At 38.0% G+C, this 12,359-nt stretch overlaps 2 protein-coding genes across 2 annotated transcripts; both read right to left on the reverse strand.

Moving 5' to 3' along the window:
- Window positions 1-77: 77 nt before the first annotated feature.
- Window positions 78-1,146, reverse strand: LOC149039438 (uncharacterized). The gene is made up of 2 exons (XM_089185634.1): window positions 925-1,146; window positions 78-618 (listed from the first exon to the last, which is right to left on the reverse strand). The coding sequence occupies exons 1-2, from the start codon at window positions 1,129-1,131 to the stop codon at window positions 157-159; spliced, it is 669 nt and encodes a 222-aa protein (XP_089041760.1). The 5' UTR covers window positions 1,132-1,146; the 3' UTR covers window positions 78-156.
- A 1,507-nt stretch (window positions 1,147-2,653) lies between these two features.
- On the reverse strand, window positions 2,654-6,332 carry LOC149039439 (uncharacterized). The gene is made up of 4 exons (XM_089185806.1): window positions 6,222-6,332; window positions 4,305-4,340; window positions 3,149-4,175; window positions 2,654-2,749 (listed from the first exon to the last, which is right to left on the reverse strand). The coding sequence occupies exons 1-3, from the start codon at window positions 6,330-6,332 to the stop codon at window positions 3,471-3,473; spliced, it is 852 nt and encodes a 283-aa protein (XP_089041932.1). The 3' UTR covers window positions 2,654-2,749; window positions 3,149-3,470.
- Between the last annotated feature and the right edge of the window lie 6,027 nt (window positions 6,333-12,359).

A 12,359-nucleotide genomic window follows, 5' to 3' on the forward strand; every position in this document is an offset into this window, starting at 1 on the left:
GCACCTACGTTGATGTAAGAGTTGAAAGGAAGTAATAAAAGAGAAAGTGAATATTCACTGGAGAACACAACTTCATCTTTCATTTTAATCTTTGGAGGACTTCATTTTAATAATTGGAGGACTCGATCGATAATTCACTAGATTGCAAAAATAAGCCTACTGTACTGTGTAGTTGGTGTATTGCGAGGCCAGCACAGGCAAGAAATTAGCAATTATGTCGTCAAGACCTCGCCACTGCCTCCACATTCTATCATCAAGGTAGGCCTGGAGGTCATCGCGGGATATTCCTCGCCGTGCTTTAAGAGGCATTTTCAAGTTGGCCCACGCCGACTCAGCTTCTTGTGTATGGATACCAGTTGCGGGATCCACAAAATTTTCCGAGTGAACGACAACCCGATGACGGGCAACTCGGTTTGGCAAGTGTCTTTGTAAGTTGCGATATGCTCCCCAGTCGTCTGTGTACACTGTGCTTCCTGGTTGCAAGCACTTGGCCAAAATTGGCAAAAGAGTTGCCCGATCCCTACGCCTAACTACCTGGTAGAAGCCTTTGGCTGGACTTGAGGCTGTGTATAGAACGCCAAACACCCATAAGTCAGGGGCTCGTCTTCCCCTGTTGTACTAATAGAGAAGATATCGTCATAACTTTTTCTATGTAACTGCTTCGATCATCGTAAAATGTTTTAACAAAGATTGTTTGCTAATGCAGTCTGCAATCCACAGTCAGAAAACTGATTTGTCCAGCACAGTCTATTTTAAACTATCAATTTTAGTAAAACACTTTCAATTAAGTTTGTTTAGATCTTGTTGCTAATTGTGTACTTTGAGTAATATTTTAAAGAGTTTTTATGAATAAGACCATATCAGCTTGGGTAGAATTTGTTTGATTAAATGCTGCTACTTAAACTTAGCAAGCTTTGAATTTACCTTTGCTTTATGGTTAAATTTACTCTCGTCACATTTCACAACAGCCGCTCCTCCGACCGGAAACGGGAGAAATGGATTTGTCGCCAAGTCCACGGAACAAATATCCTCTAAGGCACGAAATACTTTGCAAACCAGGTTGTTGGCGATGGCCAACATCCGCGACGTCTTCTTGCGGCTCAGGTCCACCGACCAGAAGTATATTAGCATAATGAGCTGTCCTAGAGGTAGCTTCGGAAACTTGGCAAAGAAAGAATTTGTCCTAATGCTTCGTTTCATCTTGCAAGTATAGCATCTCCTAAACAAAGGGTGAGACAAGATGAGACAACCGTTTTAAACATTTGCCGGGATTCGTTAATATCCGAGCTGTCTCGGGAAAAAAAAAAAGGAAAACGAAATGGAAAATGAAGAAGTGACAAGGGAATCATACATCCTTTCGAACTACACTTAACTTACATTTTATCAATTGAAAACGGGGCGTCAACCGTGGCCCACCTGCGCGGTGCCTGTCGTTCACGAGGAACAAATTACGAGCAGATGATCACTAAAGCGCTTATGTTGAGGCTGTTTTGGTTTTCGTTTCGTTTTGTTTCTTTTTTGTGTGTTGGTTTTATTTTCCTAAATCAAACATATCAAGTTGGAGATTAAATAAGATTGATTTTAACTGACCATAATTATGGTTATATTGCTGACATTCTTAGTCGCATTTTAGAGGATAATGTTCTCTCGCGTAAAAGTCTCCATCGACTTCGTCAAAATTAATCTTTTACCGGAATACTACAAAACGAAGACTAAAATATTTGAGGCCTCAACACTTGATCTATATAATTACTTTCATGCGAAATCTAGTAGACAAATTATCCTCCCTACCATCGAAATCCGTCCACGTGGGCATCGGTTCGTTGAACCATTATCATGTCTTGGTTGCACACGCCGCAGTGCAATGGATTGGCCAATAATCCCCGGTTTTGAAACCATCGGATTATCCTTGAAGGGTTCGCGCGCTTTAAATTACTAAAATAGAGGAGATCCATGTTGCACACGAAATAACAAAATCAATGAGCCAAGGAGCGCGATAACAGACTATCAACCGCTATATTCGAACATGTCTACTACACCTTTGTTTGTCGTCATTGGTCGATTTGGTGCACTGTCATTCGTGCGTTTCGCTCCTCATTATTTTTCCGACTAGTACATGTTGTTTCCGCTTCAGTCCTCTTTTTTGTTGACCGGCTGTTATGTTGTCAACCGCTATCCCTATTGATGTTATTGGATGGAGTCTAAAATGGATGGCTTCCTTGACCCTACGGGTCAATAACCTTAACCTGGTTCCAAACAAGAACGTGTCCTGTTTCATTAACGTGTTGTGTATCTTCTGAGTTTTGAGTGTGAGCAAGCCGCGTCTCTTTTAAGTGCTCTTTATGGCTCAGTTATTGCTCTTCCTGTTTTCCAGATCGAGTTTCCCTTCCTCGATACGTCATTAAATTGGGACGCCTGAGGTTTCATTACCCCTAATGCATACAGAAAGGATACTCGCACAGGCCAATACTTGGCCTTTGACCCACATCATCCTTAGTCAGTAAAGCGTGTTTTTGTCTAGTGTCTACACGATAATTTTGTTCTGACATAGGCGAAAGCGGGTCTGCCACAGATATTACATCAAGAGGGTTGTTATTATCTCCCCATAAGATTTCCCCCATGCTACCATGACTAATTTTGGTTAGTCAGCCAGTATATTTGAACGACTTTTATTAATATTCAAGATTCATTTGACACATGATAAATATCATTGGACTGCATTTCTATGAATTCCCATTCCAGTCATTAACTGTGGAAGAGAAACAAATACAAAGAGTGAGGTGTGAAGTTTGAGGGAAAGTCAATTTCAGATGACAGGGGTGGGTAATAGGAAGATGAACCACTCTTAACAGTAAAAAAAAGCCTTTTAGATGGATGATGTGACTTCCAACAGACAAGGAGGAACTCTAGGTCGAGAATGATAAATAAGTTAAACCCAGAAATGGCAGTGATTATGACCATGGCAAGGAAGAGAAATATAACCCATGGATAGGAAATTATAAACTAAATTAAGTGCCAAAAATCAACTAACTTGTAAGAGACAGGGCTGACAACTTGGCATTTAGTATTCTGGTAATCTTTTTGTGGAGGAAAGGTGGGGGATGTTACTTTCAAGTTCAAATGTGAGACAAAAATCATTCACACCTACCACTTCTATTCATGCACAGCTTCATTGTTACACAGCACACATCCATCACTTGTCCTTAGACAGTTCTACTAGGAAAAAAGGAGGAAAAACAAGTGGGAGTATGTCTTTCTCGTGACAGAAAGACATACTCCCACTATAACTAACCCTATTTCAGAATTGTTGGTGAAAATAATTTTTTATTATAGCAATACAAAAATAATTCACATATTTTGTGGTTAAAAACTAACACTTCTGACTAAAATGATCAATCAATTTCATTTCCTTCCTTTGCACTTTACTCTGATAAGTAGAGAAAAATAAGATTGAGACAATGCTCTAAGTCTTAAGCCAGACTTATTCCCAGTGAGCCAACCAGACTTTTTCTCAGCGAGCCAACCAGACTTGTTCTCAGCGAGCCAACTAGACTTATTCTCAGCGAGCCAACTAGACCTATTCTCAGCGAGCCAACCAGAATTGTTCTTAGCGAGCCAACCAGACCTTTTCTCAGCGAGCCAACCAGACCTATTCTCAGCGAGCCAACCAGACATATTCCCAGCGAGCCAACCAGACCTATTCTCAGCGAGTCAACCAGACTTATTCTCAGCGAGTCAACCAGATCTTTTCTCAGCGAGCCAACCAGACCTATTCTCAGCGAGTCAACCAGACTTATTCTCAGTGAGCCAGACTTAGAGTCCAGTATCTTCATTGAGTCAAAGCCCATTATCCTCAGTGAGTCAAAGTCCAATATCCTCAGCAAGTCAAAGTCCAGTATCCTCTGCGAGTCAGAGTCTGAAATCCTCAGCAAGTCAAAGACCAGTATCCTCAGCAGGTCAAAGTCCAGTATCCTCAGCGAGTCAAAGCCCAGTATCCTCAGCAAGTCAAAGTCCAGTATCCTCAGCAAGTCAAAGACCAGTATCCTCAGCGAGTCAAAGTCCAGTATCCTCAGCAAGTCAAAGACCAGTATCCTCAGCAAGTCAAAGCCTGGTGTCCTCAGCAAGTCCAAGACCAGTATCCTCAGAGAGTCAAAGAGCAAGCATGTTGAGCGAGTCTAGGCCTAGAATCCTCTGCAAGTGATAGCCTTGGATTTGCAGAAAATTTAATTCCAATATACCCTACGAGTCTTAGTATCATAAGCAAGTTTAATTCTTGACACAAATTACTGGACACACATACTAACCTTTGCAATCAAGCTCCAGGGGAATTGTTTGAATTTCTGCAAAAGAACAAATATGTTAGCCAAAACACTGTTACCAATGAGACATGAAAAAGTCTATAAGATAGTGAAAAGGAACCTTTGAGTGCTGTAGAATTTTTTAAATATCACCCTCAACTTTAATCAAGTGGAAACCATTTCAATAAGTTGATTCTGTCTGTTTTACTTGCCTTTCATAACTCGTAGCTGTTGAGGATGGGGTGCATAAATACTCTTTTTTCTGAATTTTAACCTTTATTCCAATGTTTCCCATCAGCTGAGACAGCCATATCATGATAGATAGTCTTCTTCCTATTTAAAACTGTATAAATTAATTATTAACAGATTTCCACCAAAGCTTGTGATAATTCCACTATTTAATTGCTTTGACACTCAGTGAATTGGTGAATTACCTGGTTTCAGAAAGTAATACATTTTTTATTTAGCCCAGCCATCTCCTTACTCTCCCAGGCTGGTGTGCTAAATTGAAAATCCTCTCCCACAAGCCTAACTTTCAAGCTCTTTTCCTCAATAACTTGGTTATGCAATATGGTTTTACTATAAGTCTCAAAAAATTCTGTGCCTTTTCTCCTGAGTGAATAAATACAACATGGAAAATACAGAACATATCTAAACTTCTTGGCTCTTAAAATTCGTTATAATGCATGAGATAAATGAATGAAAATCCAACAGAATCATAACCACCATGCATTGTGGCTAATGTGGCATTACATTTCAATGTTTCTTTCCTTTTACTTCATCTGGTAATTTGTCTTTCACAACATAAAATTCAGTTTCTTTGACCAGAACTTTTTCAAATGAGTGTTTGATAACAATTTTCTAACTAGAACTTTTCGTAGACTGACTTACTCATCCAATTGGGTCTAACAAAACGATAAAGTTCACTGGCTGAGATTCTGAACTTGCATCCATTGTTTTTATATAAGAACAAATAGAATTCTTGGACATCAAAATAAATTACAATAACTTATACACAATATTTGGCACATGAAAAGGTCAACTTTTGAATTGAAGTAGTTTCACCGTTGAACTGTATACGTAGACCACTGAACTTAATTCTTGCCTTGACAAAAATTACGTGTCACCCTCACACTCATTTTTCAAATGAATACTCCTTTCGCAGGCACAAAACAAGCCCTACCGGCTAAGATTGACCTAATATTATGGACTCAACAAGAAAAGGTCACGACCCCGTTAAGAGTTTCTTATTTTTCCAATTGCTTATTGAATAAGAAGTTTGGAGCCAAATCATACCGCAAACAATGCGTATTGATAGTTGCTTGGTCACGTCCGTTACGCATTTACTTATTGACATTCTTTTTAATTTTTAATCCAAGAAAAAGGCTAACTTCGGAACGAACGAACATGATAGATTTAAAAATCGACCTCTTGATGTACTTGGTTAAAGGAGTTGATTCGCTTCTCCGTGTCCTAGAAAAGTTCTGCGTTTAAGCTAGGCCAGAGTTCAAAATCAAGGTAAATTAAAACCGTATTCTCGTTAACAAGCGAACTCGGTTCATAGTCAGATATGGATCATCTTTACTTTCGGAACGTAGTAATACCGATTTTACAGGGAATTTTATACGGAAAACTTTCCCAAGTCCTCATGGGAGCTGCGTTCGATTTGATGCATCTCAAGACTCTAGTAAACAAGCTTGAATGGAAATAGTTATTGAATAATGCAACACTGTGGCCAAATTAATTCAAACATGGAATTGTTTCGCGTAATTCCGCTCAAAACCCTTCCTGCTATTGGAGGGTAATCAAAACCTTTGCTAGGCATGTACGATATTGTAAAAGGGCTACGTGGCACTAGCTTACTTGTAACATAAGTTGAACTGTGAACTTGTACAATTTAGCTGAATTTAGACACGTACTTACCTGGCTCTCGACTCTTTCATTGTGCACGAAGTAACATATCACGAAGTATTCCATTCCATTCCCGTTAAGCAACTTCCAAAACGACTGCCATTCTCGACAAACGCGTGCCATTGAGGCTGTAGGCGGACCTCTGGTTTCTTTTCAGAGCTGTCACACCAAGTTGGCACACAAGGAAAAATACATCAGAGAGAAAAAAAGGCGTGCGCGGAGTCCGTGAATCAAAGATGTAAATTACGACCTTGATGGCAACGACTCAAGAAACGGTTTGAGTAGTTTTAAATTGTGTGATATTCCCGCAAAGTTTGTGGAAAAGTTCTGTTTTTTATCAAAGTTTGACTGTTGTTGTGGTCTGATTCGTTTGAAGACAACGGCTCTATTGTCTGTTAACCTCAAGGACCTTTCATGGGATTGTTCAATCTCGAACCCAGGGTTATCTTGGCTTCTTGTCAGCGGTATGGTCGCTAAAAAATGACCTCAGGGAGAGTGAATCAATCAATTTTTGGATTGGTTGATAGGAAGAACGATGGACTCCACACAGAAAGTGTGATTTTCAGAAGGGATCGATCGATGTTTTAACTATTGGGTTTTTTTGTTTGTTTTTGTTTTTGCCTAAAAGTTTTCAATTGTAAACTTCCTGTCGATGCGTGGGAAACATCCAACGAAAGCCGCTGCATGCTGCAATGGCGAGAAGCTGTTTTTCATAGAACGATGGATTGCTGTTGTTCCTGCCAAAGACGTACAAGTAGAAATAAATCATTTTATTAAGTTGTTTGGAGTAAAAAGCAGAAAAGAAGGCATTGAAGAGGCCGTGCAAGCGATCGGATATGTAATTGTAGAAAAGTACGATATCAGAATAGCATAAAATAAAAAATTTAATAAAAAAAAAAAATTGTCGGGCATGCTCGCTACAATCTTGTATTCAATATCAAAGAAGAAATCGAGAAGTTTTCCTTGACATGCAAAGAAGATCGCGAAGAAAGGGTTCTGTATTTGAAAACACGGAAATGAGGTCTGTCGCCATTCAAAGCCCTTCTCAGGCCACAGTTTCACTATCTGCTTTGCAGCAAGTAAACCGTTATAAAAATCCATTATACCCACGTCTAAGGTACTCCGAGAAGACACTTCAGATGTTAAAACAGAGGTTTTCCTTTCATATTTATATATGAATCTCAGCTTGTGATACATTAAATTGTCCCTTTTTACCGCCTATACCTTTACTTAAATTGGCAGAGAACTTTAATTTCCAAGTGGGCGCCGCAGCAGTCTGCTCTTGTTAATGTATTATTTTACAATTTAAAAGAATATCTTTTATGTTCCTTAAAATACAAATAAGATTATCATTGATCCAAAATCGCAACTTTTCTATACAGCTACAAGAAATCGATTGAATGTGTGGACTGAAAGCGGCACGATTATGTTTTTCCTATAGCCACCTTCTCTGAACCCGGAAAGTCTACAGTTTTAAGATTTTGAAGAGACAACCAAGGAATCAATAGTGATTGAAATACTTGGGAAGGCTGGCCATAGAAATCCTGAGGTCCTTTAGTATGAAGGTTTTACATATTGTCAGATTTAAAACTCTAACACTCGATCTGTTCACTTGACTCTGTCTTTAATTCTCTTTTATTACACAAGTTCATACAGCGGGGACTAACTCTGATCTTTGGAGGAAAGTGTGGGTCACTGCTTATAAAGGTGACCCTTACTGAGCTGTCAATCTCTAACCTTCGTCATGCTTTTACACTAGCGAATTACGTCAAGCTACGCAGAGCGGAGTACGCATACTAAGTAGGTACCTTCCAGATGTTTACGCTGTACAAAATGATTTTCTACTTTAAATTTCTTAGTCATACAGTCAAGTTCGGGCAAAACAGAAACAAGGTTGACAATGTAAAAATTATAATTCCTCGAAGAAAAAACAGAAAATTCAGAGAAGAAAGGGCGTACCCAAGGTACCGCCTCCAAGAGAGCTAAGTGCTATTTGTATAAGTCCCCTGATTATATTACCTTAAATTTCTCAGTCATACAGTCAAGTTCGGGCAAAACAGAAACAAGATTGACAATATAAAAATTATAATTAACCTACTAACATAATTCAAATCATAGTCGAGGAGATACCCTAAGAGAAAATAGTCCTCGAAGACTGCTACATAACGACAGAATAAACAGAAAATTCAGAGAAGAAAGGGCGTATGAAAAGTACTACATGTTTACACCCCAGGTCACCTCTAAGAAAAAGAGGTGTCGAACGTGTTAACATAAGACCGCCAAAAGGAATAAGAAATGATCAACTGGCTTATTATAATTTTTACTGACTGGCTTATGGTAATATATCATTTCCATTTTCAACGTTTAAATAAGTCAAAAAACACCTATAATGAAAATTCTTGCTAGAAAGTCAATTTTGTCTTTTAACAATATTACATTTACAGCTTGTTTTGTGATTAACATTTTTTTTCACAACCACATTATACTTGTGCGTCATTCAAAATTCCGTGTCGAAATTTTTGTCCAATTTAATATGATTAAAAACATTCTAGAGAGTTTCACTCAAAGTGAAAATAGTTACCAATATTAGGAAAGTTACATTCTGTTTTATATTTAGTTGACGGAACATGCAAATGCTAAATTTAAAAAAAAAGGATGAAGTATATAAGCTATGGCTTGCATCGCAGACAAGCATTCCAGCTGCAGCAGTAAAGACTATCATGTTGCTACTTTGTGTCAGATTACAGTTTTTAGAGGAGATTGATGAAAAGTGTGCAGAAGCCTGGAACTGCTAGCCTCTATGTCATACATGTAACAAGTAATAGTACCACTTTAGTCTTCCCTTGAAGATTTCACTTGGAGCAGCTTATTAAAGAAATGGAAGGAAGAGCTCCTGACTTGCTTGATGCCATGGCCACTGTGACTGTGCCTGTTTCAAAAGAAGATGAAGTCAAGTGCCTCCAGTGTGTGTGATATGTGGTTAAATGATGAGTACCCAGTGCTGGAAAAAAAACTCATGACTATCATCCGTTGTGTTGAACACTCCAATTGTAAGATGCATATCGTTTTACTGACTAAAGGCAATTTCTAAAAAATACGACTTGAGCTCAAAGTTGTTACAGAATGAAAGAAATGCCATTTTTACTTCATTCTTTTTAGTGAAGCAAAATCAAAATCTTGAAACAACATCAGCTTAAAAATTTCACAATGTGAACCTTCCATATTTGTCTTTTATCCGAAAAAAAAAATCGTTAGCTTGATTTAGCAAACTGAATCATGTTCAGTGTGAAATCCTTCGATTGAAATACACCATAGCACGCGTGTTGTGCACGCAACAAGAGTAGTCCATGGGCCAGAGAAGGTTCTCATTACCTCTCAGGGGTAGAAACAAACTCTCCTTGTCAGCACCTGTGTAAATGTGTAAGTACAGTATGGAGAGTGTGCATACTGATGTTAGAGTGTAGAGGGTTAATATTGAATGAACACAACACAGCCTACAGTACAACAATGTCTACATTCATTCAGAAAGTGCACTGTTAACCCTTTACACCCTAACATCAGGAGGGGATATTCTCAATACCAGTCTTTATACATTTCCCAAGTGTTAACAACAAAAATTAGTTTAACAATCATGAGTGTCTTAAGCTGGTGAACATTTCCTTTGTTTTTGTTACCTGAATGTGTAATTCAGGGGTGATGTTGTAAGGAGAAGTTTGATGCTAGTCACTCATAGGGGTCAAACGATTAATCATAGCCCTTAAGTTTTTTAAGAAAGTTATTCCCTATAAAGTTGTGTTCATTCAGTTCAGTTAAGATCCATTACACAATGCCTCTGTTATATTTAGGCAGTAAGTATGTTGACTGAGTCCAGAATCTTAACCCTTTGACTCCCAAGATCTGATTGTTAATTCTCCTTTCTAGCTGCTGCATATTTCCTTGTGTATTAGTTACAAGAATTTGGTGTTTTGATCAAGATAACAACTTCTACCTGATAAGTTTGAGTATTCTCATCACCTGTTCACCTCATGATGTATAAGTGTTATTAATAGGGAGAAGTTACATGTCAATCACTTCTGGGAGTTAAAAAGTTATCAATAAGGCTGTAAGGATTTTCTGCTAAGATCTTGACTAAAGGATCATCACTATCTCTTACAAAGAAAAAAAATTGAAATACTTAAGAGGTTGTCTCTCTTATTTCCACCCGGTCAATTTCATGTCAAAAATAATTTTCCCTGATATATAGGGGTCAGAATATGTTAAAGTTTGCCTTTTCAAACATATGGAGAGGGAAATTCTAACTTTCTTAGCAAACTAGAAAGGTTGTTAAGGGATCTGATATAAATGTCGTGGCTTAACTATGCAAATCAAATATTTTACAATGTTACAAAATATGCGTATTATTCAATTTCCGAGATGTTGCGATAGTCCCTACCAACTGGTGAAATAATTATGGCCCCTAATGCAGCCAGAAAATTATTTCAAATCAAACCAAATCTAACTTAGTTCTTTCCTAAGTATAGTCTTTCTGTTGACAGAGTTTAAGGTGAAATTGGCAGGGTGGAAATAAGAGAGATGGCCTCTTAAGCCGTAAAGATCTAATTCTGGATGCCTCAGAATTCCTTCTTAGTTGTCAGTGTAGATGGGCTAGATGTCACCAAGTCTACATTTAATAGTGAGACAACTCAACATTTTGCAACTCGCTAAGGCCAAAGGAACATCCAGTGACAGACAAAAATCTTCATGTTTACAAGCAATTAAGTACTTTTCCCAAGCTGCAAGCCTAAATATTCAGCTGAGTGTTTTGTCATTAGGAATGAGAGTTTGAAAAACACAGTTTAGTACCCATATTACTTTGCTCAGAAGTATTACCTCCAGCTCGAGGTTTTCGAGATACAAGTTTGCTTTAAAAGGTTGCTACTTTTGGTTAGTTCGGTAAGAAGGAAAGGAATTGCGTTGCACAGTGGTTGAATGGTTTATAAAATCTTGCTCTAAACCAGAAGTTGTTTTATTTGTTTTTAAAAAAGTATACATATATCACTGAACGTTCATCTAAAAGTGACACAAGTTTATCTAAAAGTGACACAAGTATTCCCTTGCGTAGTTAACCATAAAAAATTTTACATTTTACAATAAACTAAGGATTACCAAAAGTTTGTTCTTGTCTGTATTAAGTCCCATTCCAGCGAAGTTTAAGTTTAAGTTTAAGTTTATCCTTCTATACCCGAAATGACTACACCTGACCTGGGGTTTTCGTGCTTTGGGAAAATTTCTGTTTCCAATACATTTGCTTCCACTTCCTTTTACACCTTCCCTTTGAATGCTATCTCTGAAACTTAACGAAAACTTACGAAATACTCACCTAATGACCAAGGTTCTTGCAACAACACTACCTGCCATCGTCCTCCTCAATCAGTGTTTGACTCTTTCCCAGTCTTTCTCGTTAGTACTGTAACCGAGCTCGATTAGTTATCGAGCTCGATTAGTTATCGAGCTCGATAACTAATCGAGCTCGATTAGTAATCGTACTCGATTAGCAATCGAGCTCGACTTGTAGTTATCGAGCTCGATTATCAAACGTCGTTTGCTTATCGAGCATGAATGGTAATCGAGTACGACAAATCGATATCGAGCTCGGTTGCCCAGAAACAAATATTGATCCGAAACTTTTTACACCCTGGTGCTTCCTACGCGCGCTGAATATCGATAAGATGTATAGATGTATATCTTGGTTTGGATAATTACCAATTTCGTAAAACTCGTAGCGATTATATTTTTTTCGTAAAGATTCGTCTAATAAGGCATAGCTTAGGCTTTTTCTGTCTTTGTTCAGAGTGAATACACTGAACAAAAATAAAATTAACAAACAAAGAAAACGGAAGAGAACAAAAAAGCAACTATTCCAAATATATTTGTCTCCTTGTTTTAGGCAGAATAATAATCTAACCTGCATGAAGCGATATCGTCATAGCGAGTAAAATTAAGAAAGTATTCACATTTTTAGACAACATCTGTCGGCGAGTCTTATGTGTTCAGTAGATTTAATTTGGCATCACCGAAGAGATCACACTCCATGCAAGTTATTAAAAAACTGTCATGAATAATTTGCCACATAGGTGGTTTGTTTCTCGGCTACTAAGTATGGGTTCTTTA

Source organism: Pocillopora damicornis, chromosome 10 (assembly GCF_964200805.1).
Source record: "Pocillopora damicornis chromosome 10, jaPocDami1.2, whole genome shotgun sequence".
In the NCBI taxonomy this organism is placed as follows: Eukaryota; Metazoa; Cnidaria; class Anthozoa; order Scleractinia; family Pocilloporidae; genus Pocillopora; species Pocillopora damicornis.